This window comes from Brienomyrus brachyistius, chromosome 25 (assembly GCF_023856365.1).
Source record: "Brienomyrus brachyistius isolate T26 chromosome 25, BBRACH_0.4, whole genome shotgun sequence".
NCBI classification, from domain to species: domain Eukaryota; kingdom Metazoa; phylum Chordata; class Actinopteri; order Osteoglossiformes; family Mormyridae; genus Brienomyrus; species Brienomyrus brachyistius.
This window is the reverse complement of record NC_064557.1, coordinates 12,395,119-12,419,793: the sequence shown is the minus strand read 5'-3', so window position 1 is coordinate 12,419,793 and position 24,675 is coordinate 12,395,119. Positions and strand designations below refer to the sequence as shown.

At 43.9% G+C, this 24,675-nt stretch overlaps 2 protein-coding genes and 1 long non-coding RNA gene across 9 annotated transcripts; 2 read left to right on the top strand and 1 right to left on the bottom strand.

Annotated features, from left to right (window-relative positions):
* The first annotated feature begins 605 nt into the window (after nt 1–605).
* On the top strand, nt 606–14,099 carry LOC125720613 (SLAM family member 5-like). The gene is made up of 4 exons (XM_048996261.1): nt 606–908; nt 1,896–2,153; nt 12,881–13,017; nt 13,202–14,099. Exons 1-4 carry the CDS (start codon nt 629–631, stop codon nt 13,250–13,252), a joined length of 726 nt encoding a protein of 241 aa, XP_048852218.1. The 5' UTR covers nt 606–628; the 3' UTR covers nt 13,253–14,099.
* On the bottom strand, nt 2,226–4,476 carry LOC125720617 (uncharacterized). Its single transcript, XR_007385522.1, has 4 exons — nt 4,398–4,476; nt 4,173–4,318; nt 3,914–4,004; nt 2,226–2,472 (listed from the first exon to the last, which is right to left on the bottom strand). It is a non-coding gene; the product is annotated as an uncharacterized LOC125720617 (long non-coding RNA).
* LOC125720611 (SLAM family member 5-like) lies at nt 8,376–24,551 on the top strand. Of its 7 annotated transcripts, none has more exons than XM_048996254.1 (6): nt 8,376–8,498; nt 11,214–11,522; nt 12,414–12,671; nt 21,587–21,700; nt 22,829–22,914; nt 23,834–24,068. In XM_048996254.1, the coding sequence occupies exons 1-6, from the start codon at nt 8,444–8,446 to the stop codon at nt 23,915–23,917; spliced, it is 906 nt and encodes a 301-aa protein (XP_048852211.1). In that variant the 5' UTR covers nt 8,376–8,443; the 3' UTR covers nt 23,918–24,068. The 7 variants fall into 7 exon arrangements, with proteins under 7 accessions (XP_048852211.1, XP_048852210.1, XP_048852212.1 ...); XM_048996253.1 differs by having other exon boundaries at nt 21,587–21,715; XM_048996255.1 differs by having other exon boundaries at nt 21,587–21,715; nt 23,453–23,976.
* Nucleotides 24,552–24,675: the final 124 nt, after the last annotated feature.

The following is a 24,675-nucleotide window of genomic DNA, read 5'->3' as shown; positions in this document are numbered from 1 at the left end:
TTATGATTTATTTACACAATATAAGTACATAATGTTTAAAGCAGGGTTCATTCTATGGAAATGGGGCACTTTAAGGAGCTCTATATTTTGAGGAACACGTTTTTATGAATTTGCAATGTGTAGGAATCAGCAGTGTTTTCTGGTCATAAACTTGCCGTTACCAGTGTAGGACTTGTGATTTGCTGAAGAACAGATCTAGGGTTAACAGCTAAGTTGACAGAGTGGGTTAGTTTAAGGCATTGTAGAGCATGGTGAAGTTAGAGCAGTCTGGTGAATATTTACTGGGTTATAAGTGATGTTTAGGAGACCCCAGGAAAGACCAGGCAGAAATATGCCATGTGAATGAAGAGCAGAAAACTTAGAAAAGGTGGCGAGCAGTACATTTATCAGAGCAGCTTCTTGGAGGCGGTTATAGGAGGCTCAGCTAATATAGGTTGGGATCAAATGAAAAATAATTGTGCATGCGGATAATCAAGTTATTCTCTTTCATTGTTGTTTGTGACAGTCTAAACACAATTATTTGGACCAAAAGAAAACTTCTGAATTGACTTCAGTCTATAAGTGTGTGTGTCGCAATGTTAATGCCTCCTCTATTGCAGGTCTCTGTCTGATATCTGTCCACGCTGAGATGCAGCAGGTGCAAGGCATTGTGGGAGGGGGTTTCACTTTTCCTGCCTCAGTTCTTTCTGTTGGTTCCCTGTTGTATGGGAATATCGGGAATGTGGCCATGGTGCTGTCAGGGAGCAGTAAAACAGACCTAACTGAGGAATTCAGAGGCAGACTGTGGTGGGACAGTAAGACGGGACTCTTCACCATCACCGACCTGCAGATCCAGGACTCTGGCCAGTATAGAGTGGATAACAGTGATGGAGTGAAGACAGTTACAGCATATCAGCTGACTGTATACAGTGAGTTCAGTCTCTGGGTGTCTGTGTGTATATATGTATATATCAGTGAGTTTATCATTGTGTGTTTGTGTGGGTCAGCAGGGACGGATTATAGGTTGTGTGGGCCCCTGGGCAAAACGTCCACGAGGGCCCCCCCCAAACACACCACCACCAGCACCACCACCACAACCAGCACAATTCAAGGGCCCTTGGCAGCCACACGCCCTCCCTATAGGGTCAGGGGCCCTTGTAGGCAGAGGATCAAAGAATGTAGGCCCTCTAAAATAGACAAATGAAAACACATTGTTGATAAGCGTTGCAAATTGTTTTTGGCTAGGGGCCCCACGGGCCCCCTGCACCCCAAGGGCCCCTGGGCAGCGGCCCCGCTGGCCCGGTCCATAATCGGTCCCTGTGGGTCAGGGTTATGATTAATGAAATCCATAAGAAAACATTGTCGTAAACTGAAAAAGGTTGCAAAAATGAAAAACTACAACTAAATAAAAACTATGGATATTGCGTCTGAAAATAACTGGAATAACATAAAATTCTAAATACTTCCCGTTACTGTTTTCTAATACCATTTAGCTGAAGTGATGATTTATCTTTCCTCCTTTATTATAGGAATCATTTGATGAAATGTAATTCAGTTTATTGCCTTTAGATGGTGCCATGCTCTGGGCCTTTTTTGTGCAATGCACTTGAACCTCAGAAATGGCCATCGGCATTGCATAGTGACATTTCGTAAGATAGCTAAGTCCGATAACTTTTCATTGTGGAGACCAAATGTCCGCCTCAGTGTAACTTTGACATTATGGGGACCATTTTTCAGGTCTCCTCAGAGATCTGTGAATGCAATCAAAAAAATAAAAAGTCTCGTAAAGGTTAGTGCTGGGTAGGGTTAAAGTCGTCGTGTCGGGATTAGAGATTTCCCCATAGAATCCAGTGTGTGTGACTGTATGTTTTTGTTGGGGGTATGTTTTAATGTGCCCCCACTTTCTCCCTCTTCAGATCGCGTGTCTGAACCCAGACTGTCAGCCAGTGGGAGCTGCTGGGTTCTGTGTTCTGTGGAGAATGGGAGAGACGTCACCCTGTCCTGGTACAGAGGGACCGAGACACTGAACCAAACCAGCAGCCCTGACCTCAGCACCAGCCTGTCCCTCCCCCTGGAGGTAGAACACAGATACACCTATTACTGTGAAGCGAAGAACCCAGCCAGCTCACAGAACCTCACACTGGAGATACCAGCAAACTGCAGCAAAACCTCAGGTCTGTATGGTACACTTTTCCTGTTTGTCATGAAGATGCATTTCATTCCATCAGTGCAGACTTTGTCTCTTTATATTGGGAATAAATTAAGGTTTTATGGATGTTAATGCAATGAAAAGTGTAATAGAAAGAGGACGTTAAGGGAACATTTCAGTATCTGAGACTGATGACGTATAAAAATCGGTACATTTTCACCGCCTCTGTTTTAGGTGACGACGTTCCCTCCCCCAGGAGTTTTCTCACCCGTGTGCCTGTGGGATGTGGCCTTGTACTTCTCATCATCATCGTCATCATCATCATCATCTTCACTGTCATCTACCTGAAAAAGAAAACGGCCTGTTAATCACTCTGTTCTGCAGGTAAATGCTGAACGGCTCACACTTCAAGTGTAGATTCTGTATTTTCCACAGAGATGTTTCCTTCCTTTACAGTATGATCTGTATCTGATGCTTTATTATCTGATGAAAGCGGGAAGTTTGTAAAAACGCCACTGAGCTACTTCATAAACAGTGATATATATATATATATATATATATATATATATATATATATATATATATATATATATATATATATATATATATATACTGGCCACCAGATGGCAGCATGCAAGAGCTCCTCTCTCTCTAACACTCCCACACACTCTCTCCCTCCCTCTGCTGTTTTCCTTTGCTGTCTTTCTCCCTCCCTGTCCAGCTGATGTCCTCACACACAGCCTGTAGTGACCCTCCTTTCAGTTCTGAGCTTAATGCACATCAGCGTCACTCTCTTCGATTTTGCCGTTTGTCAATATTGCTGAGCTGTACGAAGTGACGCCCAGCCACTGTGTCCATTACTGTGAGTGTAAAATAAAAACTTTCGTCTCTTATTGTGACACTGTAGTACTTTGAGTTTCTAACATGCTGCTTTGCTAGTTAACGTAACTTAAGCATTATCCAGAATTTCTTTTCAGAGTGATATGTAAACAGGAGGTCTCAACCAATCCCAGGTGGGGGTTCACCCTGGAGGTGTGCCAGTCTGTTACAGAGCACACACCCCTTATCATAGTTTTCAGTCATGTGACTGGCTTGGAGACCCAGAGGGCATAAGTCACTTCCAACATGGCGGCTAACACTGAACACTCTACAGACCTGCAGCACAGTCAGTTAACTTTCCATCTGTTCCATGCAGCAAATATTTATGTCACCTCTCAGCAGAACAGAGATATCAGTACGAACTGCGAGTTTTGGGCATTTGCGGTCCCCACACAGCAGCAAATACCTCAAATCAACCTGTCATCAAAGTTCCTGTATACTTTGGTTCATATAGTGTATTTTACATGTTCACATTCTGTGGCAAAAACGATGATGAGGCAGTTATTGAAATTATGAAAAATTAATTCATGCCAAAAGTAAACATAATTAATGACATGTCACACTTTCACCAGCACACTCAAAAGCAGGGGGAGATGGCAGACGAGTTTATTCACAGCTTGCATGAGTTAGCAGACATGTGTTTATTCATCGGTGCCAAAGCTGAAAACAGGCACAGCAGACTAGCGGTCAGAATATTGCACAAAGAGCTGTCTGAAAAATTGCAGCTAACCCCGGATTTAGCATGGGAGCTAAGCTGTGGAGCTAATTCACCAGTCAGTGCTACCAGCACAGTGTCCACCCAAGTGACACTGCCAGATGCAGCTCATTCGGCTGCTAAGCCGAGACAACATAGAGGCAATAACAAGTAAACGGAGGTAAACGGAGCAATGAGATGATAAGACTCACCCAAGGACAAATAACTGTCCAACAAATGTGGGAAGTGCAGAAAAGGTGGCTGCTTTGCAGGGCCGAACAGCCAGGCTGGACGAAACAAGTACTATGAAGGAAGAAGAGCAAAAGTTGTATCTTCATAGTGAACTTAAGACCAGAAAGATTTCAGATTCATGTCCTGCTTTATATGTAAGCCTGAACTTAAATGGTAACATACTGAAAATTTAAATAGATACTGGGCAAACACAAGTGCAATTTCAGAGCAAGTACCCACCCCAGCTGAAGAAAACTGCTTCCATTCTAGAAGCCCAGTGGTAAACTGCCAGACATGAGAAGCAGAGATTCCAATTCAGTGTGCATGTGATCAGTGAGTCCCTTAGTAGCAGCTTACTGGGTTGCGATGTAGCTTTTGCCATGGGGCTTATAAAGAAAATACAGAAATTCAGAAGACCTACACCTCTGAAACTGGCTTATTGAACATAAAGCCTGTGAAAATTACCCTAAAACCTGGTGCTGTTCATGCAGTGTAGCTACAGCTAGTCGTGTTTCTGCTCCGCTCCGCAGCAGGAGCTGGATCATATGGTTCTCTGTGGGGTGATAGAACAGATCAGAGAACCAGCTGAGTGGTGTGACCCTATGGGCCCTGTGCCAAAAAAACTGAGAGGGACAGATCAGTGTAGGTTTGAAGCACTTGAAGAGAACGGTGAAGAGTGAAAGGTATGTTTCACTTACTATAAACAACATCGGGGGAGTACTTTGAGATGAATAGATGTGAGGCTGAGTTATTGATCGGGGACCTTGTCATGACCTGCTGGCCTGATCCTCCCGTGTGCCACGCCCCTCATGTACCTCGTGTGGAATCCCCGTGTTCTCAGCTGTGTCTAGTTGTTCTTAATCTGTTTTGGTATTTAGTGCTTCCAGGTCTGTCTTACCCCTGACCGCTCACGGACGTTTGTGTGCTTTTGTCCTGCCTTTTTGGTGTTTCCCCAAAATAAAACCCCGTTTATCCGGCTCTTCATGTCCCTGCTTCTGATTCCCCTTTTTGGACCGTAACAGACCGATGGTACTCATGAGTTAATATATACACATTTATTTATGGGGGGTAAAAACATTTTAGCGGGGCTAAAGCAAATTCCCTAAGAAAAAAGAAGAGCAAAAGCCTCAAGTTTTATCACACTGGTTGGAAGACTCTAGAACACCTGAGATACTACAGAGAGAGATGGCCGAGCTGTTTCATGATGCTGATGGAATCGTGGCGTACATGGATGGTAGCCTGGTTTTTGGCAAGAAAATGGAGGAACATAAGGTGAGGTTTCAGAAAGTATTAGACATCCTGAAAAATGCAGGTGTGAAACTGAATGCGTCTCCTTAGACAAACGCCACTCAACTACCTCGGCCACTACATTGATGAAAACGGGATCTGCCCAGATCCTGCTAAGGTACAAACACACCATGATGGAGCTACAGTCAGCCATCAGACATTCAGACCATTCATCCCGTCCCACGTAGCCCCTCCCCTAGGCTGGTGGCTCCCTGGACGGAAAGCCGGCCCCTAGAGGGTTCACGTCACCTGACGACTGGCCACGGGGCTATGGGAGGATGCCGGAGCACAGGGGGGCATGCAGATGTCACAGGCCGAGCAGGGCTAGGATTTCAGCCCCACCCATGTAGATGTGAGGACACACTGCTGCCCTCTGAGTCAGCATGTCATCCAACATACAATCAGGACCCATAGGCAAGAGCGTCTGTGTATGAGTGACCTGTGACCTTTATTTGAGGTCAGTGAGTGAGGGGATGTCTGGGCACAGCATGAAGTACTGTGCTAAGGTACACGGAGCCTGCACCTTCATGTGTGCGGCAGCTCTCCGTAATGGAAAAGCGACATGTGCGTCTGTGTCAGCGGCGGGACCATGAGCATGACCCCCCGGACCACAGAGCAGAAAACACAACATGGTGGGGAAACCACACGAAAGTAAGCCGAGCAGACAGCGTACACTGAAAATGAGGTCATTCGGGGGGGGGGTCCAGTGTACATGAGCATGGACCCCATATACACACGTATAGGACGCTTAACACACAGGTCCATGCGGCGTGTGAGGGGCTACATGTCTGCCGGGGCTGTGACCCTCCTTCAGAGCTGCTCCCCATTTATACCCTCAGGTTTGTAGCCGACTGACTCGGGGAAATAAGACCTGGTTTAGGTTTGGGGTCTGAAATTTGGCAGCATCAGACTCCAGCATTAATGATGGATTTACATGGTCCTGCATTAACCTGCAGTTACAGGCTACAGGGTGTAAAACACAGAGATTGTTCACCAGGACACTGAATACCTGTATAACAGCGTCAGTCTGCTGTGTGTTTTTCTGGATGAAAAGTCACATAAGAAACTAGGGTAAGAAATAAGTTATGAACAACATCAATACTGGAATAAACCTTTTGTTTTTATTAAAAGCCCAGTAAATAAGGATACTTTTAATCCATGGAGAGCTGTTTTATTTGGCTGATGTTCCCCAGCCATCCTGATTCACGGTGAAATGGGGACTGTATAAATGCTTATGCAACAATAACACTTAACATTACTGCACTGCCCCCTAGTGTAAGGGAGCTCTGAGCAATTATCCCCAGTGCACAGGCTTAGCGATTACCACTGTGTGGACACCTCCCCCCCAGCTGGATCTGCTGGATGCTGATGCATAATGGATGTGTGTTCATATATGAGCACATGTACATCCAGTAGCACTGACTTTCCTGCAGTGTCCTCTGGGGGTCACTGGCCAGTGGGGATACATCAACTTTAGGGCCATTGATTAGCAGACGTCTCTGTGACCTTTTCCCTCCGTGTACGTGATGGCAGTGAGCAGGGAGTCCCGCGTCCGGCTCGAGTCTGTCCCACGCTGTCCCCATCTCTGGCTCTTCAAAAATCACTGATAAAAATTAGATTGGGATGGAATTAATTCTGAAATTACAAAGGAGAACTCGAAACAATAAAAACATCTTAACAGTTATACGCGAAACGAGTGTATAGAAAATGTAATATTCCTCCAAGGAGTGAAACTTTCTTGGCTTTCTTCTGTTCAACATTAAAATGTTTTTTTTTTGTAGGATTTAAAACAAAATTTGAATACATACGTATTTTTAAAACTAAAGCAGCAGATGATACAAAAGACGAATTTACATTCAGTAAAACAGCATCATCGCTGTCAGTGTAAACACGGTTATATTGACTATAGTAATTAACCAGCAACTGCAGATCAGGCTTTCCCAGGCTGTAATGTGAGATGTATGTGAGAAACCTTACCTGGCATCATCAGGAGAATAAGCAGGTATCCCGCTTCGAACTTTCTGCTACATTTCAAAGACATGAACCACTGAACAGTGAATATTTGACAGTAAGTTTAAACCGGCCAGGACTCACGGCTGATTTTGCGCATTTTCTTATTCTTTCATATTTCCGCTGTATGACTGTGGCGGTCCTGCCCCGCTCTTCCTATTAAAAGCGGTTTGCTGCATCAAACGCGGTTACGCAACAAAATATCTGCGAATTCCATTCGATACCAACGACCCAGCACTGCAGTCACTGTAATCAACAGGGCTGTGCAGAGTTTAAATTCATGGAAATGGAGACTAACGGAAAATAATGGTGAAATGATCGGTGGACTCATTTATAAAAATGTACGATATGAACCACGACTCTCATTACCACCTTAACCACCTTCATCAGACAGTTTATTCTAGATTGTCTCCACATGCCAGGACCTGTACATCTCACACCATCCATCCATCCAGCCACAATGGTGGCTGAAGCCTATCCTAGGAGGCACTGGGTATTAGACAATGTACAACCTGGATGGGATGACAGTTATAGTTGTCAATTTAATTAGTAGTTTCTAGTGTGAGTTTGCTTTGAGGCTTTAAACTTGTGGTCCGTAGCCCAAGCCAAGTGGAGGGTCATCTTTACCCATGACTGGTGACAGGTTCCAGCACTCTGCCTTTGCATTATCCTTTGGGAGGGCAGCTGCTACCTTACAGCCTAACATGTGCTTATGAGAAGAATGGATTTGTTTTGATATATGGAGAAATATCAGCAAACCATGAAGGACAGATGATGCAATGTGGGTGTGACACGTCAGTGTGATAGCAGGTACCCTTCAGGGATGGAGGTACAACCCAGAGCCACAATCCTGACTTCCTGTTATGGCTACAGGATACGGCTGAACCCGCTGGGTCCAAAGCCATAGTCTTCACTTCGTGCTATGGCTACAGGACACTGCTGAGCCCACCAGATCCAGAACCACAGTCCTCACTTCCTTCTACCAACTGCCGCAACTTTAAAAATCTTTAAACCAGCAACATTGAGCTCTACTCTACCCTTTTGCCAGAGTTCTCATAGTGTGACAACTTAACGACTCGAAATGACGTCCCTTCCTGTATGTGGTCATGGTCATGTGACCAAAAAGCCTGCAGAACACTTTAGAGTATCCACAGCGGTCCTTGGTAATATTCATATTATCAGTGCAGGAACGTGCCGTATAAACAGGCATCAGCATGGATAAGCACTGCCTGGGAATGGCTGTGTTAAGGCTCACATGCTGGCTGGCAGGTAGGCGTGCTGAACACTTCACTGCGATAATGTGCAGCTGCGGAGAGACAGGACAGAGCAGTGAGACATTTACTCAGCCCTGGATTATGATTTATTTACACAATATAAGTACATAATGTTTAATGCAGGGTTCATTCTATGGAAATGGGGCACTTTAAAGAGCTCTACATTTTGAGGAACACGTTTTTTCTGAATTTGCAATGTGTAGTAATCAGCAGTGTTTTCTGGTCATAAACTTGCCGTTACCAGTGTAGGACATGTGATTTGCTGAAGAACAGATCCAGGGTTAACAGTTAAAGACATTGCAGAGTGTAGTGAAGTTAGAGCAGTCTGGTGAATATTTACGAGGTTATAAGTGATGTTTGGGTTCAGTTATCTCCAGCTAAACCAGACCCAAATCCCGAAAATCAGTGGAAGAGGTTCTGAACTAAGCAGACAATGAAGATTTTAGGATGCATCATATTTCTGATATTATTTGATCTCAGGGGGACCCCAGGAAACAGCAGGCAGAAATATGCCAGGTGAATGACGAGCAGGAAACTTATTTTTTAGCTCCTGTTTTTCAACAAAGCAGAAAAGACTATAATTAGCCAACGAATTCACTTGAAACCATGAAACTGAACAAGATACTTTAGAGGAAAGTGAAGGTTTTATGAGCATCAATCACAGTAACATTGTACAGCATATATCTATTAATGCCTTTTCCACATCAGCTGTATCTTGCTGTGTTTTTGTAGCTGAAAGGCTCAAAGTCCCTCTGTGACAGGGAGGAACGGCATGATTTCCGTGCCTCGCTGTGAAAGGAAAGGTCCTCTTTGCTTGTTCACTGTGTGCAGAATTATCAGCTAAGTGTGTATTCTGCTCGTATCTGCTCTTCCAACTTAATAGTTTCAGGCCAGATTAATCTCTATTTCAGAATGGACTGTTTAAAAATAGAGCATGCTCAACATGCTGAGTACTTCCTGTTTGGAGTTTAACAAGAAACTGTAGATATATATAGACCGGCAGAAGTATTAAGCAAGTTATTCATACTATTAAAACAGGCCAAAAGGTGTCAAATTAAAGGGTGATGAACTTGTTGGAAATTCACAACTAACAGATGGTGTAAGAGTTAGCTATGAGATCTAATGCCAACTCCTAGAAGATACCTTCTTCAAACACTGGTACAAAAAAAGTCAACAGCTTTCAAAAAGGTTATGATATTTATGCAGGAAAATGCCCATTACCATGCATCAAAGCATTCCATAGATTGGCTAAGAAAGGTGAAAGGTGACTGATTTATGACCTGGCTCCCTTCATTGTCTGACTTATCCCTCATTGAGAACTACTGGGCCTTACTAATGTATGAGATTTACCACGATGGCAAGCAGTACACTTCTCAGAGCAGTGTCTGGCAGGGGGTTCTAGCTGGCTCAGCTAATATAGGTTAGGATCAAATGAAAAATAATTGTGCATGCGGATAATCAAGTTATTGTCTTTCATTTGTTTGTGACAGGCTAATGTAACATTTTTTGTCTAAACACATTTACTTGGACTAAAAGAATACTTCTGAATTCACTTTTATAAGTCTGCCCAACTCTTACTGAAACTTATTTCCCGGAATAGTGCTTATCTAATAATCCTGCACAGAGTGTAACATGTGATCAGTCGCTGTCTGACATAACATGCATGGAAAGATGGTGCTGGGGAAGTTGTGGGCTTGGCTGCAAAGCTCCCCCTGCACACACTGGCAGCCCTTCGCAGGGCGTTAGCTGAGAAATTATGCGTGTTTGCTACCATGTGCCAGTTTCCCCAGAAGGTCTGCTGTGGGCCCCATGAGTCCCTGTCTGCACTGGACATGTAGCCTGATCACCGGGGAGAAATATGAGGGTTAAACATGTGGAGCACAACCCTGGCCTGTCCATCAGGAGCATGACCTTGGTATTCCTCCTTCCTGATGTCATGGTGTGCTGAGTGACAGACAGGTTGGGGTTGTGCTGCTCATGCGTGACCCTCGTATTCCTCCTTCCTGATATCGTGCTGTGCTGAGTGACAGACAGGTCGGGGTTGTGCTCCTCATGCGTGACCCTCGTATTCCTCCTCCCTGATATCATGGTGTGCTGAGTGACAGACAGGTCGGGGTTGTGCTCCCCATGCGTGACCCTGATATTCCTCCTTCCTGATATCATGGCCTGCTGAGTGACAGACAGGTCGGGGTTGTGCTCCCCATGCGTGACCCTGATATTCCTCCTTCCTGACATCATGGCCTGCTGAGTGACAGACAGGTCGGGGTTGTGCTCCCCATGCGTGACCCTCATACTCCTCCCCGGTGATCAGGTTACATGACTCATGGGGCCCACAGCCGACCTTCTGGGGAAACTGATATCAGAGTCTTTATAGAGTAAAACACTCCTAATGTGTGTGGTATTATCCTCTTAATCCTGCCTCAAGGGGCAGGCATTGCTCCCCCCCCACTTTATCAAATGTATAATCCTCTTAGTGCCCCTTAACGGTGCAGGTGCCCATGCCCCCCCACCCCCCTGCTTTATTATTCACCCCCACGAGCAGCTTCCTGATGTTAACACTGCACTGCAGATCGGCCCCATTTAGGGGTGAAGGGCACAGGACAGCCTCCCATCAGCGTAAAGGCAGGACGACATTATCACAGCTTATGCAGTGTTCTTATAGACACTAAGCAGCCTGTGTGTCGCATTGTTAATGCCTCCTCTATTGCAGGTCTCTGTCTGATATCTGTCCACGCTGAGATGCAGCAGGTGCAAGGCATTGTGGGAGGGGCTTTCACTTTTCCTTCCCCAGTTATTTCTGTTGGTACCCTGTCGTATGGGAATATCGGCAGTGTGGCCATAGTGGTGCCAGGGAGCAGTAAAACAGACCTAACTGAGGAATTCAGAGGCAGACTGTGGTGGGACAGTAAGACGGGACTCTTCACCATCACCGACCTGCAGATCCAGGACTCTGGCCAGTATAAAGTGGATAGCAGTGATGGAGGGAAGAAAGTTACAGAATATCAGCTGACTGTATACAGTGAGTTCTGCTTCTGGGTGTCTGTATGTGTGTATGAGTATGTGTGCATATCATTGGGGGGGTGTTTGTGTGTGTCAGGGTTACGGTTAATTAAAACTGTAAGAAAACATCGTCGTAAACTGAAATAACATGCGAAAATAAAAAAGCTACAGCTAAACAAAACCTATGATTATTGCTTCCAAATACTTCCCGTTACTGTTTTCTAATACTATTTAGCTGAAGTAATTATCTATCTTTCCTCCTTTATGGGAAACATTTGGAATGTAATACAGTTTATTGCCTTTAGATGGCGCCATGCTCTGGGACTTTTTTGTGCAATACACTTGATCTTCAGAAATGGCCGTCGGCATAGTGACATTTCGTAACAGATAACTAAGTCCGATAACTTTCCGTATATTGCTAGAAATAAAATGATGAAAACTTAAACTGGGACAAAAATATGTAAAGACTAAATAGAAATGTATCTTTAAAATTAAAATTAATAAAACAGCATTGAAATAAATCGGATTTCAAATGAAAATAATGTGAAAATAAAATTTAAAAAACAGAACTATAACATTGGTGTGTGTGTGTGTGTGTAGATTATGCTTATATTCCATTGTGGAGACCAAATGTCCGCCTCAATGTAATAAATATATTTTATAATAGTAATAAATGTATGTAAAAATAAACCATTTTTTCAGGTCTCCACAAAGATCTGTGAATGTAATAAAAAATAAAAATGCCAAATGTCTCGTGTTTTGTTTGGTTACTTATGGTTAAGGTTAGTGCTGGGTAGGGTTAAGGTCATCGTGTCGGAATTAGAGATTTCCCCATAGAATCCTGTTTGTGTGAGTGTGTGTTTTTGTGGGGGGGTATGTTTTAATGTGCCCCCACTTTCTCCCTCTTCAGATCGCGTGTCTAAACCCAGGGTTTCAGCCAGTGGGAGCTGCTGGGTTCTGTGTTCTGTGGAGAACGGGAGAGACGTCACCCTGTCCTGGTACAGAGGGACCGAGACACTGAACCAAACCAGCAGCCCTGACCTCAGCACCAGCCTGTCCCTCCCCCTGGAGGTAGAACACAGATACAGCTATTACTGTGAAGCGAAGAACCCAGCCAGCTCACAGAACCTCACACTGGAGATACCAGCAAACTGCAGCAAAACCTCAGGTCTGTATGGTGCACTTTTCCTGTTTGTCATGAAGATGTATTTCATTCCATCAGTGCAGACTTTGCGTCTTTATATTAGGAATAAATTAAGGTTTTATAAATGTTAATGCAATGAAAAGTCTAATAGAAAGAGGACATTAAGGGAATATTTTCGCATCTGAGACTGATGACGAATAAAAATCGGAACATTTTCACCGCCTCTGTTTTAGGTGACGACATTCCCTCCCCCAGGAGTTTTCTAGCCCATGTACCTGTGGGATGTTGTTTTGTACTTATTATCTACATCAGCATCACTGTCATCTACCTGAAGAAGAAAACAAGGGCTGTTAATCACTCTGTTCTGCAGGTAAATGCTGTGCAGCTCACACTTCAAGTGTAGAATCTCTATTTTCCACAGAGATCTTTCCTTCATTTACAGTATGATCTGTATCTGATGCATCCATATTATCATATCGCGTGTCTTGGCCAGATTTGCAGGAATCTGTCCTTTTATCTGTAGAATTTAATTATTTGTGATTTTCTCCGTGCAGGAAGGCAGGGACCAGGACACACTGAGCGTGGAGAAAGAACAACAGATCTGAATGGCTCTGTATGCACCTGTGTGATTTACTCCTGCTAACACAGACACCCGTCACAGAGCAAATCAAGAGGAAGTTTGCAAAAACGCCACTGAGCTACTTCATCAACAGTGATATATGTATACTGGCCACTAGATGGCAGCATGCAAGAGCTCCTCTCTCTCTGACACTCCCACACACTCTCTCCCTCCCTCTGCTGTTTTCCTTTGCTGTCTTTCTCCACTTTCTGTCCAGCTGTCCTCACACACAGCCTGTAGTGACCCTCCTTTCAGTTCTGAGCTTAACGGCTGTCAGCTTCACTCTCTTTGATTTTACTGTTTGTCAATATTGCTGAGCTGTAAGACGTGACGTCCAGCCAAAGTGAGACCATTACTGTGAGTGTAAAATAAAAACTTCCATCTCTTGCAGTAACACAGTTGTAATAGTGCAGGACTTTTACTGAGTTTAAGCTGTGCTGCTTTGCTAGTTAACGTGACTTAAGCATTATCCAGTTTTGGACTTTAATTGCCATTTATCAAAGCTGCTGGCAGCTATCAGCTATCACGTGCACCACAGGGACATCAAGCAGCTATACAAAAGCTTCAGGTTATAATGGATAAAGTTGAAAAACTTTTTATAAAGTTTCTTTTTAGAGTGATATGTAAACAGGAGGTCTCCAGCAGTCCCAGTTGGGGGTTTACCCTGGATGTTATGCCAGTCAATTGCAGAGCACACACCCTTATACACTGCAGGCAGCTTACAGATGTCAGGTATTGCAAATGCGTGACTTTGGTCTGAGGGAGGAAACTGAGGAACTTAAAGGGAAACTGCTCAGCACAGACAGAATATGCAGCCCCCCCCCACACACACACACACACACACACAGTGCAGAGACCCCCACCTGGCATGACAGTGTCACCCACGAAGCCACCGTGTCACCCTCATGTCGAGTAACACACATATGATCATATCAGCAGAAGGTCTGTAAACCTGAGCTAGACTGATAGCCAGATTCAGGGAATCTGCACTGTGGACAGAGGTGTTGCTGCAGAATGCATCTCGACGTGTGACAATGCGGTTTCTGTGCGAGACGCTGTGGGCTGATTTTAGCTCTGATGGCACCAGCAGCATGAATGTAGCTGTTCAGATAACGTGTGGATGCATTTAGCTGGAAGCCTCAGCACACTAAGCAGTGCATGCCAAATGTAATTTTACTGGAATATTCTCCTTGAATAATCTAAGAATAAATAGCGAATCGTTTCCTGTTAGGGAGCGAAAATGAGATTTCTGTTGGGTGGAACTTCTCTTGGCATCCTGAGTGACTGAAATGGACATTTCTCTCTGGGGCACATGCCACTTATCCTGCTCTGCCCCTTTGCCCAGAACCTCCAGAAATGCCTCATGTTTCTGTGCATATGTGTCCTGAACATTTATCACACAGTTAGATGGCCACTGTGCGTTGGTAAAATTTCTTTTTTCCTACTGAAAATCCAGTTACACATTTATAAGACCTTGCGTTTCCATGTTCCCTCCCATTTCCTGTAAAGGAAATGGGAAATTAGCAAACAAAACAAAGAAAATTGCCTTATTTTTTCACTGAGGCACATCCTGCCCTTCCTGTTTTTCCATAGTGGGGCTCTAACAACCCAGGCCTGTTACAGTATGTGTTGGTCTTACCTCTTGTTCCTGCCTTTCTGCGACTCACTCCACCTGCCTCTCGTTATTCCTCACTCCAGCTCCCTTGTTAGTCCTCTGTATTTAAGTGCATCTTGTTTTATGCTCCCCAGTCCCGTCATTACCACCATCCCCTGTGTACGCCTTTGGTTTCCCCAGTGCCAGCATTTCCGTTTTTGACCCCATGCGGTTTGTTGTGTTTTCCATGCACCAGTTTAAATAAAATCCCTTTATTTGATCCCCATGTCTGCTTTTGACTCCCTTGCTCCCCGAATGTGACACATAGACTCTAAAAATAACTTCATGATTAGCACCAACATCCAAAGTGAACACATGCGTCCATAGGAAGAAGGGGGTACGGGGAGAAAACGCTGTAAGGTAATCAAGACGCAGTCAGACGATGTGAGTGACTCTGGGAAAAGCCTGTTTCTGCACACAGAGGTCATATGAAGATGACGCTTGCTGGCATAACAGGAAGTAACTGAAGTGTCAGAACAGGGTGACAAAAATAGAGATGTGTTTACACTTATATTTGCATTACATTCATGTAGCTGGTGATTTTATCCAAAGTGATGTAAAAGTGAGAATTCAGAGTCAGTCAGGGTACCTGGAGCAATCGTGGGGTTAAGGACTTCAGTCAAGGGCCCAATGGTGACATCACTCCAACGAACATCATCTGCCTAACAGGACCCGGGGCATGTGGAGTACAGACGGACCCGGTACTGATCCCTGAGGGACACCAGAAGAAAGGGTTTGAGGCTTAGAGAGAAATGCACTGGGCTACAAGGCAGAGACAGGTAGTGCAGTTCCTCTCAACCCTAACTTGGCTGTGGAGGTTTATCTGATGATTTACTGTGTTTGCTGAATGAAGTGGGCCTGTATTCTGTGGTTTATTTCTACAGAAATGAGTGGAATGGAAACTGTATGTGGGAAAAAAGGGGTGAGATAGAGGAAGAATTACTCACCTGATAAAGGGGGAGGAGTTATGAGATATCTGCCTCAGTGGGCCGAATCAAAGACATGGTGGAAAGGAGAGAGGATGGAAGAGATTTCAAGATGATATAATGTCAGGGAATTATATTCTCAAATTATATTTAATAATCCGCAATTAGTTTATTAATTATAATTTTTGTGTAATGTTGCCATATCTGTAAAAAGATTAAATCAGCGATATTACACTAATATTATCACAGTTTCACTTGGCATATTATGCGCGAACTAACTAACAAAACTGAAATGTAGAATCAAGCCAGCAAACTTCTTTGGGAAATACTGAAAGTTTTCGCGTAAAATTTGCCTTGTTAGAGGTGCCTCCCCGAGCATGTAACTCATTAAGAGGCGTCTTCACAAGACTTCTGCTTCCTGTAAGCACTAGTGGCGCTTTATCGCCGACCAGCAGAAGCGGAACGCTTGTTCGCGCGCTGTGCGATTTTATTCTACTATTTATTTTGCCATGGTTTTTTCCCTTTACTTGTGGTTTATGGATGTGCGTAGTGTTGCGAATGCTGTAGCCTAGTTTACGTTATCATTGTCTAACAAAGAGCACAATGCCATCGCCTTTTCATAAAGAAATTTGCATCTTAATGGTAATATATTTAAATATACCGTTTTAATAGGCTGTATATACCATTTTGAAATATTTAATCTGAAATGAAGACATCCCACCAAAGAAGCGGTCTGGCGCTGTTTGCGTTTAGTTTGATAGGTAAGTTAAATATGTTGTTCTTTCATGCTCGACTCTTTAGGAATAAATGTTGTATTTATGAATGTGACTTAGGTCGGTTTAGTACTTTGCAAAAAAAAAAAAGTTATATTTCAGTTGCTGATAGTAAATTAAAAATAAACTGTTGTAAAGGATCCCAAATATAGACTTTACACAATCTGATAGCTATAGACTAGTTTACAGAGTAATGGACTGTAAATATGATATGCTTGTCTGATGATATTATTATATTACATAACATACATACATGAATTATCCCCATAGCTAAACTGAAATTCCTTCCGAATGATGCTCTTTTTGCTGTATTTGGCTGCTCAGTTGCGCACAGGTTTTAATGTCTTTGCCCGAGTTTACAGTATTAAAAGTCTGTCTGTTAAGTCTTTTTTTATTGCGCCGTTCCTCCCTGGGCTTGGGGGAAGATTCTATATCCCAGCAAACATCCCGAGTTCATCACGTATCACGGGTTTGTCGGAAAGAAGCGGTTTTTTATGCGCTATGGTCTTGCGGTGGGTGAAGCACAGCGGCCTCAAGCCTTCAGGACTGGGGCCCCGAGTGGCCGCCTTGTACCCCGTTCTTGCTGACACAGGCTCCAGTCTCCATTCTGGGTTAGACAGGGTTATTATACGCTTAGATTATTAATGCCTGTGTTTTTACAGTGTCTATAGCTTATATGCAGAGCGGACGTGCGTGTTAAAATTTAAGATTTTGTCTTCATTTAATCTGCATGTCCCATTCAGGAGACATTTAATATCGTTGCTCATCTGGGCAGTGATAATAAAAGGGATTCTATTCTATTCTGTAGGCAGCATGGAAGATGGGGGTTGATTTGCCAGTACGGTGTTATAGGTGTGCTTGTATGGCGAATATCTGCACTATGCAGCCTAATGACCAACATGTTTGACCTGCTATAGGCTGTGAGCTGCTATCAGAGATCTTTTCATGTATATCATGTATTCTTGCTTCTTCGATCGCCAGTAGTATTCAGTGCACCTGTGCAGTGTTTGCCTGCGTTGTTTGTTCATTATTTGCATAACGTCTTTGAAACAGAATCCTCACTGCTCTGGCTTCAGGGTGATTTCCAGGAGCGCAGGCTGGGCTGGGGCACGAATGTCGCCCCGGGTTCCGTGGTCGTCTAACGTGGTCCTGTGGTAGTCTGCCGCTTTCCAAAAATATATGGTTATTTGAAGCGGTATTTAACTTCCCATTATGAGCACCAGCCTGTCACAACCACTCAGCTGAACTGGTGCCGTTGTTTTTGTTGTTTTTCGCGTTATGTGATAGTAGATCAGCTGAGGGAAATGTCAAGTAAATTCCCCCAAAGAGCAATAGTGTCATTTAAAGGGGAACTAGAATGAAATTTTAAAAACTTCTCTGTGGTAGAACAGGATTGCCAACTTTGGCCAGTTGGCTGGTGTTAGATTCTGCACGCACATACATACGCCCAAACTGTCCCAATGCTTTTGATGTAGCTGATTTTAGGTTTATGATGGAATAGTACAGATCTGCCGTGAGATTTCTTGCGTGAGCCTGTGAGTCTAAAAGCGTGAGTGTCACGCCAGATGCGTTAGAATTGGTAACTCTGGGTAAATATTATGTTTTAGAAGTTGAGCATAAAAATATGACTAACAGTGAAAAGTTTATAATCTACATTAATGGATCAGATGGTAAAGAGTAACGTTTTATGACCCGGACTGAGTAAAATGGGCAGAACTGAGCGACAGGAAATACTTGTCATGTTGTCATGTAAACAGTTTAGTTTTGGGATAAACAAGAAATGAGTGTGGGAGCCAGGGCCCTGACATTTACATTTATCAGCAGACGCTTCTATCCAAAGTGACACACAGATGAGAGAGCAGGACCAGTCAGGCCCTTGAGCAGTTGGGGTTAAGGGCCTCGCTCAAGGGCCCAATGGTGACATCACTCTGCCGACTCTGGGATTTGAACCAGCAACTTTCCGACTGATCAGTGGCACCGTGCCCAACCCGCTGAGCCGCACACCTCCCCCAGCTTTTGGTGTAAATGATGGATGAGCTCAAATTATAACCCGGCGTTAGGTTCCCTGCAGGTCACCTTGTGGCAGCAAGCTGTCATGTTGCTGCGTACATAGAAATACTGCTGATACCAGAACAATGCAGCGTTATGGTACTGGTGCGCATGCCGGGTGCCACCTGCTCCTCTCCCCCAGTGTTTGGTGTAAACAATAGCGCTCTGTGTTTATTACACACAGAGGTTTACACTTGTAAAGCCACAGCCCTCTGTATCGTTGACTGTGTCCATCCGCCTACCCTGTGCCAAAAGTGGGAAAAATAACGAAGAACAAAAATGGTACAAATATGGACCAAAAGGTTCAATTTAGGATCCCTCTGCAGACAGACAGGCTTGTTTGATTTGTTTCTGCCGTGTGAAGTCCCGCCCCTCCTTTGCCTGAGCCAATAGCATCAATGAGTACTAATGACAGGCATATTACTTGTATACCTTCCACCCACATAGAGACAGACTCTGGTGGGGCCTCTGGCCATTGTAGAGGAGTGTTCAGGTGTGCGTCCTGACACAAACACTAGTGAAATTCTTTATTGTAGGATGTCAGCCCTCTGAGGTCACTTATAAATTGTTTCTGGTTTTGATATGAATTTTTACCCATCATTCTCCCACTTTTTCAGAATTCTGCACATTTTTCACCCACGCTGAGATACAGCAGGTGCAAGGCATTGTGGGAGGGGCTTTCACTTTTCCTGCCCCAGTTATATCTGTTGGTACCCTGTCGTATGGGAATATCGGCAATGTGGCCATAGTGGTGCCAGGGAGCAGTAAAACAGACCTAACTGAGGAATTCAGAGGCAGACTGTGGTGGGACAGTAAGACGGGACTCTTCACCATCACCGACCTGCAGATCCAGGACTCTGGCCAGTATAAGGTGGATAGCAGTGATGGAGGGAAGAAAGTTACAGAATATCAGCTGACTGTATACAGTGAGTTCTGCTTCTGGGTGTCTGTATGTGTGTATGAGTATGTGTGCATATCATTGGGGGTGTGTTTGTGTGGTTCAGGTTTATGGTTAATGAAAACTGTAAGGAAACATTGTAGTAAAGTGGAATAACATGCTAAAATAAAAAAAACTACAGGTAAACAAAATCTATGATTATTGTTTCCAAAAATAACTGTAATAACATAAAATGCCAAATACTTCCTATTACTGTTTTCTAATACTATTTAGCTAAAGCGATGATTTACCTTTCCTCCTTTATGGGAATCATTCAAGGAAATGTAATTTACTTTATTGCCTTTAGATGGCGCCATGCTCTGGGGCTCTTTTGTGCAATGCACTTGAACCTCAGAAATGGCCATCGGCATTGCATAGCGACGTTTCATAACAGATAGCTAAGTCCGATAACTTTCCGTATATTCCTAGAAATAAAATTACAGAAATTTAAACTGGAACAAAAATATGTAACGAATAAATAGAAATGTATCTTAAATAAAAATTAATAAAACCACATTGAAAATTGAAAATAATGTGAAAATAAAAACTAAAACAAAAAATCTGAACTAAAACACTGGTGTGTGTATGTGGATTATCTTTATATTACATTGTGGAGTCCAAATGTCCCCCACAATATGGGCAGTGGTGGGTTGATAGTTAGGGAAGCGCACTTGTAATTGAAAGATTGCAGGTTTGAATCTCTGACCAACAAGGCACCACTGAGGTACCCTGAGCAAGGTACTGCTTCCTGGAGCACATATGGGTTAAATGCAGGGGACACGTTTGGTTGTTTCGCCCTGTGTGCTGTGGTGTGTTAACAATGACCGCTAATTACTAAATTCATTCAATGTAATAAAACCCCGTTATTTTGACATGGATCGGACCATTTTTTCAGGTCTCCACAAAGATCTGTGAATGCAATCAAAAAACTAAAAATGTCAAAAGTTACTTATGGTTAAGGTTAGGACTGGATAGGGGTTAAAGTTGTCATGTTGGGATTAGTTTTCCCCATATAAATGAATGAGTCCCCACAAAGAAATAATTAAAAACCTGCGTGTCTGTGTGTGTGTGCGTGTGAGTGTGTGTTTTTGTGGGGGGGGTATGTTTTAATGTGCCCCCGCTTTCTCTCTCTTCAGATCGCGTGTCTAAACCCAGGGTTTCAGCCAGTGGAAGCTGCTGGGTTCTGTGTTCTGTGGAGAACGGGAGAGACGTCACCCTGTCCTGGTACAGAGGGACCGAGACACTGAACCAAACCAGCAGCCCTGACCTCAGCACCAGCCTGTCTCTCCCCCTGGAGGTAGAACACAGATACACCTATTACTGTGAAGCAAAGAACCCAGCCAGCTCACAGAACCTCACACTGGAGATACCAGCAAACTGCAGTGATACCTCAGGTAGGGCTGCATGATATCACATCACGATGTAATCACATTTATATGGCGCATGTGCAATAATCACCAAGGCTTTAGGCAATGAGCGAAAACTTTTGTGCAGATGGTGGCTTTTTGGTGCTATATGGAGATTTACTAACACCCACATAAGGAGAGTTGCAGTACCTCTAAAATATTAATGAGAGGCGTATTGTGCCTCCCAAAGTTAGTAATTTGTACAAATTTGGCGTATCCCTATGTTTAATACACATCACCCCACCATCTTCATTTTAACCTTTAACCACAGGTTCTCCTCTTTTAAAAGCTGTTGCGGCTGCTGGTCTGTCTCTTTCTTCACCGCCGCTTCAGTGCTTATCGCTTCCATGATTTACCAAAACAGTAGCATGTGGTGTGATCTGCTAACCTAATAAATAGAAGTAATAATTAAAAAACATAAGGATGTATCTGACTTTTTGGTGTCACAATGTGAAGGTTGTATGAATGTTAATGCAATAAAAAGTCGAAATAGAAAGAGGACATTAAGGGAACATTTCAGTATCTGAAAATGATGACGTATAAAAATCAGTACATTTTCACCGTCTCTGTTTTAGGTGATATTCCCTCTCCCAGGAGTTTTCTAATCCCTGTGCTTGTGGTATGTGGCCTTGTACTTCCCATCGTCATCGTCATCATCATCGCCACCTGCCTGAAGAAGAGGAAGCGTGGTGAGCAGTGGGAAGGCAGGTATTCCGCTTTATGAGGCGCTGTGAGGACTTTGCTGTTTGTCACGTGACGGGTATATCGGACAAACTCGCCACAAAACGCAGGAGGAAATTAACATCCATCGTACCCAACCAGTCAAAAGTTTTTGCACACACTTTTGCATTTGCATGCTACTTAATGTTTAATACAAATACACTCAATATTCTTTGCTAACAAATAAATTTACAGCATTTTCACCATTTGAGTACCTTTATTGGCATGAAAATGTCATATCTTTGATTCATCAAATGAACCTGCTTAAGCAGTTATAATAGCAGAGAAAATTCAAGGCATCCTTGTTCTGCAAGGGACATTAAATACTACTGTTTTCTGGGATTAAACAGTTAACTAAGGTAATTAAAGTTAAAGGACGGCCTAGAATTTGATTATATCACCCATAACCAGATAATAGTATGTCAGACATGCACTGTTACATACTCCTTTCATGTTATGAAGGAGACCTGTTTTATTTCACTCATTTTCATTTATAGTTGTTCACTCGACTTTGCAATGCTTAAGAAAAGTTACAAATCTGCAGTTTATGAAATAAATGGAAAAGTGGTAAAAACCCGTGGTGTGCAAAAGCTTTTCACAGGTAGTGTGGCTGCGGCTACGTTTATCTGAATGCTTCCTGCACATGGGCGTGTCTCCCACACCTCTGTCTTGACTGTTGTGTCCAGAATGCTAACAGTGGTGCAGCTGAGTCCTTCTACCGGAAGCCAGTGGTCCACAGCGCTGTCACTGTCACTGTGGCTGATGTTAAAAGGGGGTGGCTATGTCCTGCTACAGAAGCAGTTCACAGGAAATAAATGAAACCTTCTTTTTAAATGCCACTGTCAGTATCGCTGTGACCGATGCTAACAGTGGTGTAGCTATGGTCCGCTACAGGAAGCGGTTCACAGGAAAAAGCAAAACCTTCATAACACGTTCACACGTTCGTCTACCTCCAGCGGAAAAAAAAACAACAGAGGAGTACTGTATGTGTCGAGTCAGCGGTTGCACATTGTCTGTGTACCAAGCAGTGTGTGTGTGTGTGTGTACCAGTCAGTGTGTGCCAGCGTGTAAGTTTGTTCTGTCTGCCGCCTTTATAGATGCATCCGCCTCTACAAGACTGCATGTGTACACTGACAATACTGAATATGCAGAAGTAATTCACAGTAACCAGAACCACTCACAGGTCAGTACATGGCTTTTTTTCAAAGCAAACAGACAGGCCTTCTTAAAAGCAAACATGCATGCACACACACACAAACAGACAGGCGGACCTTCTTAAAAGCAAACACACAATATTCGTATTTAAACGAATCAATATTAGTTTAAATGTTAGAACTCGCGGCCATAGGTGGAAATAAGCGGGAGAACATTTTAAACTGAATTTGAGAAAACACTTCTTTAAACAACGTGTAGTTAGAGTTTGGAATAGTCTTCCTGTTAATGCAGTGCAAGCTAAAACCCTGGGTTCTTTTATATCAGAGCTAGATAAGATTTTAACAACTCTGAGCTATTAGTTAAGTTCTTCCCAAATGAGCTCGATGGGCCGAATGGCCTCCTCTCGTTTGTAAGTTTCTTATCTTCTTATGCTCACATACACAAACAGACAGGCAGACCTTAAAAGCAAACACGCACACACACTGTCTGAGCATTCAGCAGAGAAACATCCGCCTTTGTGGTCAGCCTGGGTCATCCTGCAGCGCTCGGCTGCTATTTCTGTGCAGACTGAAGAGTTTCTCTGATGATGCTAAGGAAGTATGGCTTTGGCTGGGAAGCTGCCGCTCGCACACAGCCGCCCCTTTCAGGAAGTTCAGTATCGCCATGTGGACGTGCCCCAAAAACAGGTCTTTAATGAACTGAGAGAGCAGCTTCCTCACACAGAGCAAACAGACTGGATGCTTCCTGAAAGCGCGGACTGCAGTTGGCGATAAGGGCACAGCTGTCATCACGGAGACAAAGGCCACTGTCATGTTCCATGCCCGGGGTTTCCCTGTAATTTCATTGGGTGACTGGTGATGTTAGCAGAAATAATGCATCTTCCTTTCTTTTTCTTTCTTCCTGTCCTCCCTCCGTTCTCTCTCTCTCTGCCTCTGTCCGCCTCCCAGCGACAGCCTGTATCAGAACTGGGTCCCAGTTCGACGCCGGTGAAGCTCACCACCGTGTACGAGGAGCTCCGGCCGACTTCGTGAAGGACGGGGGACGACAGAGGAGACGCTCAAAGTGGGCAGGGGCAGCGGGCAAGAGAATGATCAGAGCACCTGCCAATACCATGCATACGCCAGGACGTGTCAGGTCTTATTTGTGGGTGACAAAAAAAATCCAGGCTGGCTCACTTGTTCCTACCATCTTTCAGTTGGAAAGACACTGACACGCGAAGATGTACAGGATGAATTACTGCAGTAAGGGGACTCAGATCTGAAAGCGTCTTCAGACCATGTGCGTTTCAGGGACGGGAGTCACCTATAATGCCATGAGTCCAGCTGCCAGCTGCCCTGGCCGACTAAAGCTCTTCCCCGATAGCCACCATAAAACAGACGTGCCTTATCATGTTTGTTTTTGCAGCAATGGCTGTAACGTCCATCTGTGATTGCGGTGTTCATCTCATGTTTTGGGCTCTGCGATGAATGTAGAAAAAGAGAATTAGCTCACTGTATGCAAACCAGTAACCTGTGACATTCAAATGCTGTATCTAGCTGGCGGCTTCCTATAAGGCCCTCCTGTGTTCCGAGTTTTGTCCTTTCAGAGAGTGTATTTGTATAAATTGCGCCATCTTGTGGGGACAAAGAAGAACCTCAGGATTAAAGATGACAGATTCAGGTTTGATCTTTTAAAGTTTTACATTTATTTATTTTTTTTATTTAGCACATGGTTTTCTCCAAGTTAAATTGTGTTTCAGCTCAGCACCTCCCAGATTGTCTTTGTCTATCCCATCATGCACAGGGACAGG

Coding starts and splice junctions, on each gene's coding strand:
- LOC125720611 (XM_048996251.1), top strand. CDS start 16,553: ATGAAGACATCCCACCAAAGAAGCGGTCTGGCGCTGTTTGCGTTTAGT. Junction 19,595..20,741: donor ATATCAGCTGACTGTATACA/GTGAGTTCTGCT, acceptor CTCTCTCTTCAG/ATCGCGTGTCTAAACCCAGG. Junction 21,000..21,586: donor AAACTGCAGTGATACCTCAG/GTAGGGCTGCAT, acceptor TCTCTGTTTTAG/GTGATATTCCCTCTCCCAGG.
- LOC125720613 (XM_048996261.1), top strand. CDS start 629: ATGCAGCAGGTGCAAGGCATTGTGGGAGGGGGTTTCACTTTTCCTGCC. Junction 909..1,895: donor ATATCAGCTGACTGTATACA/GTGAGTTCAGTC, acceptor CTCCCTCTTCAG/ATCGCGTGTCTGAACCCAGA. Junction 2,154..12,880: donor AAACTGCAGCAAAACCTCAG/GTCTGTATGGTA, acceptor CCTCTGTTTTAG/GTGACGACATTCCCTCCCCC.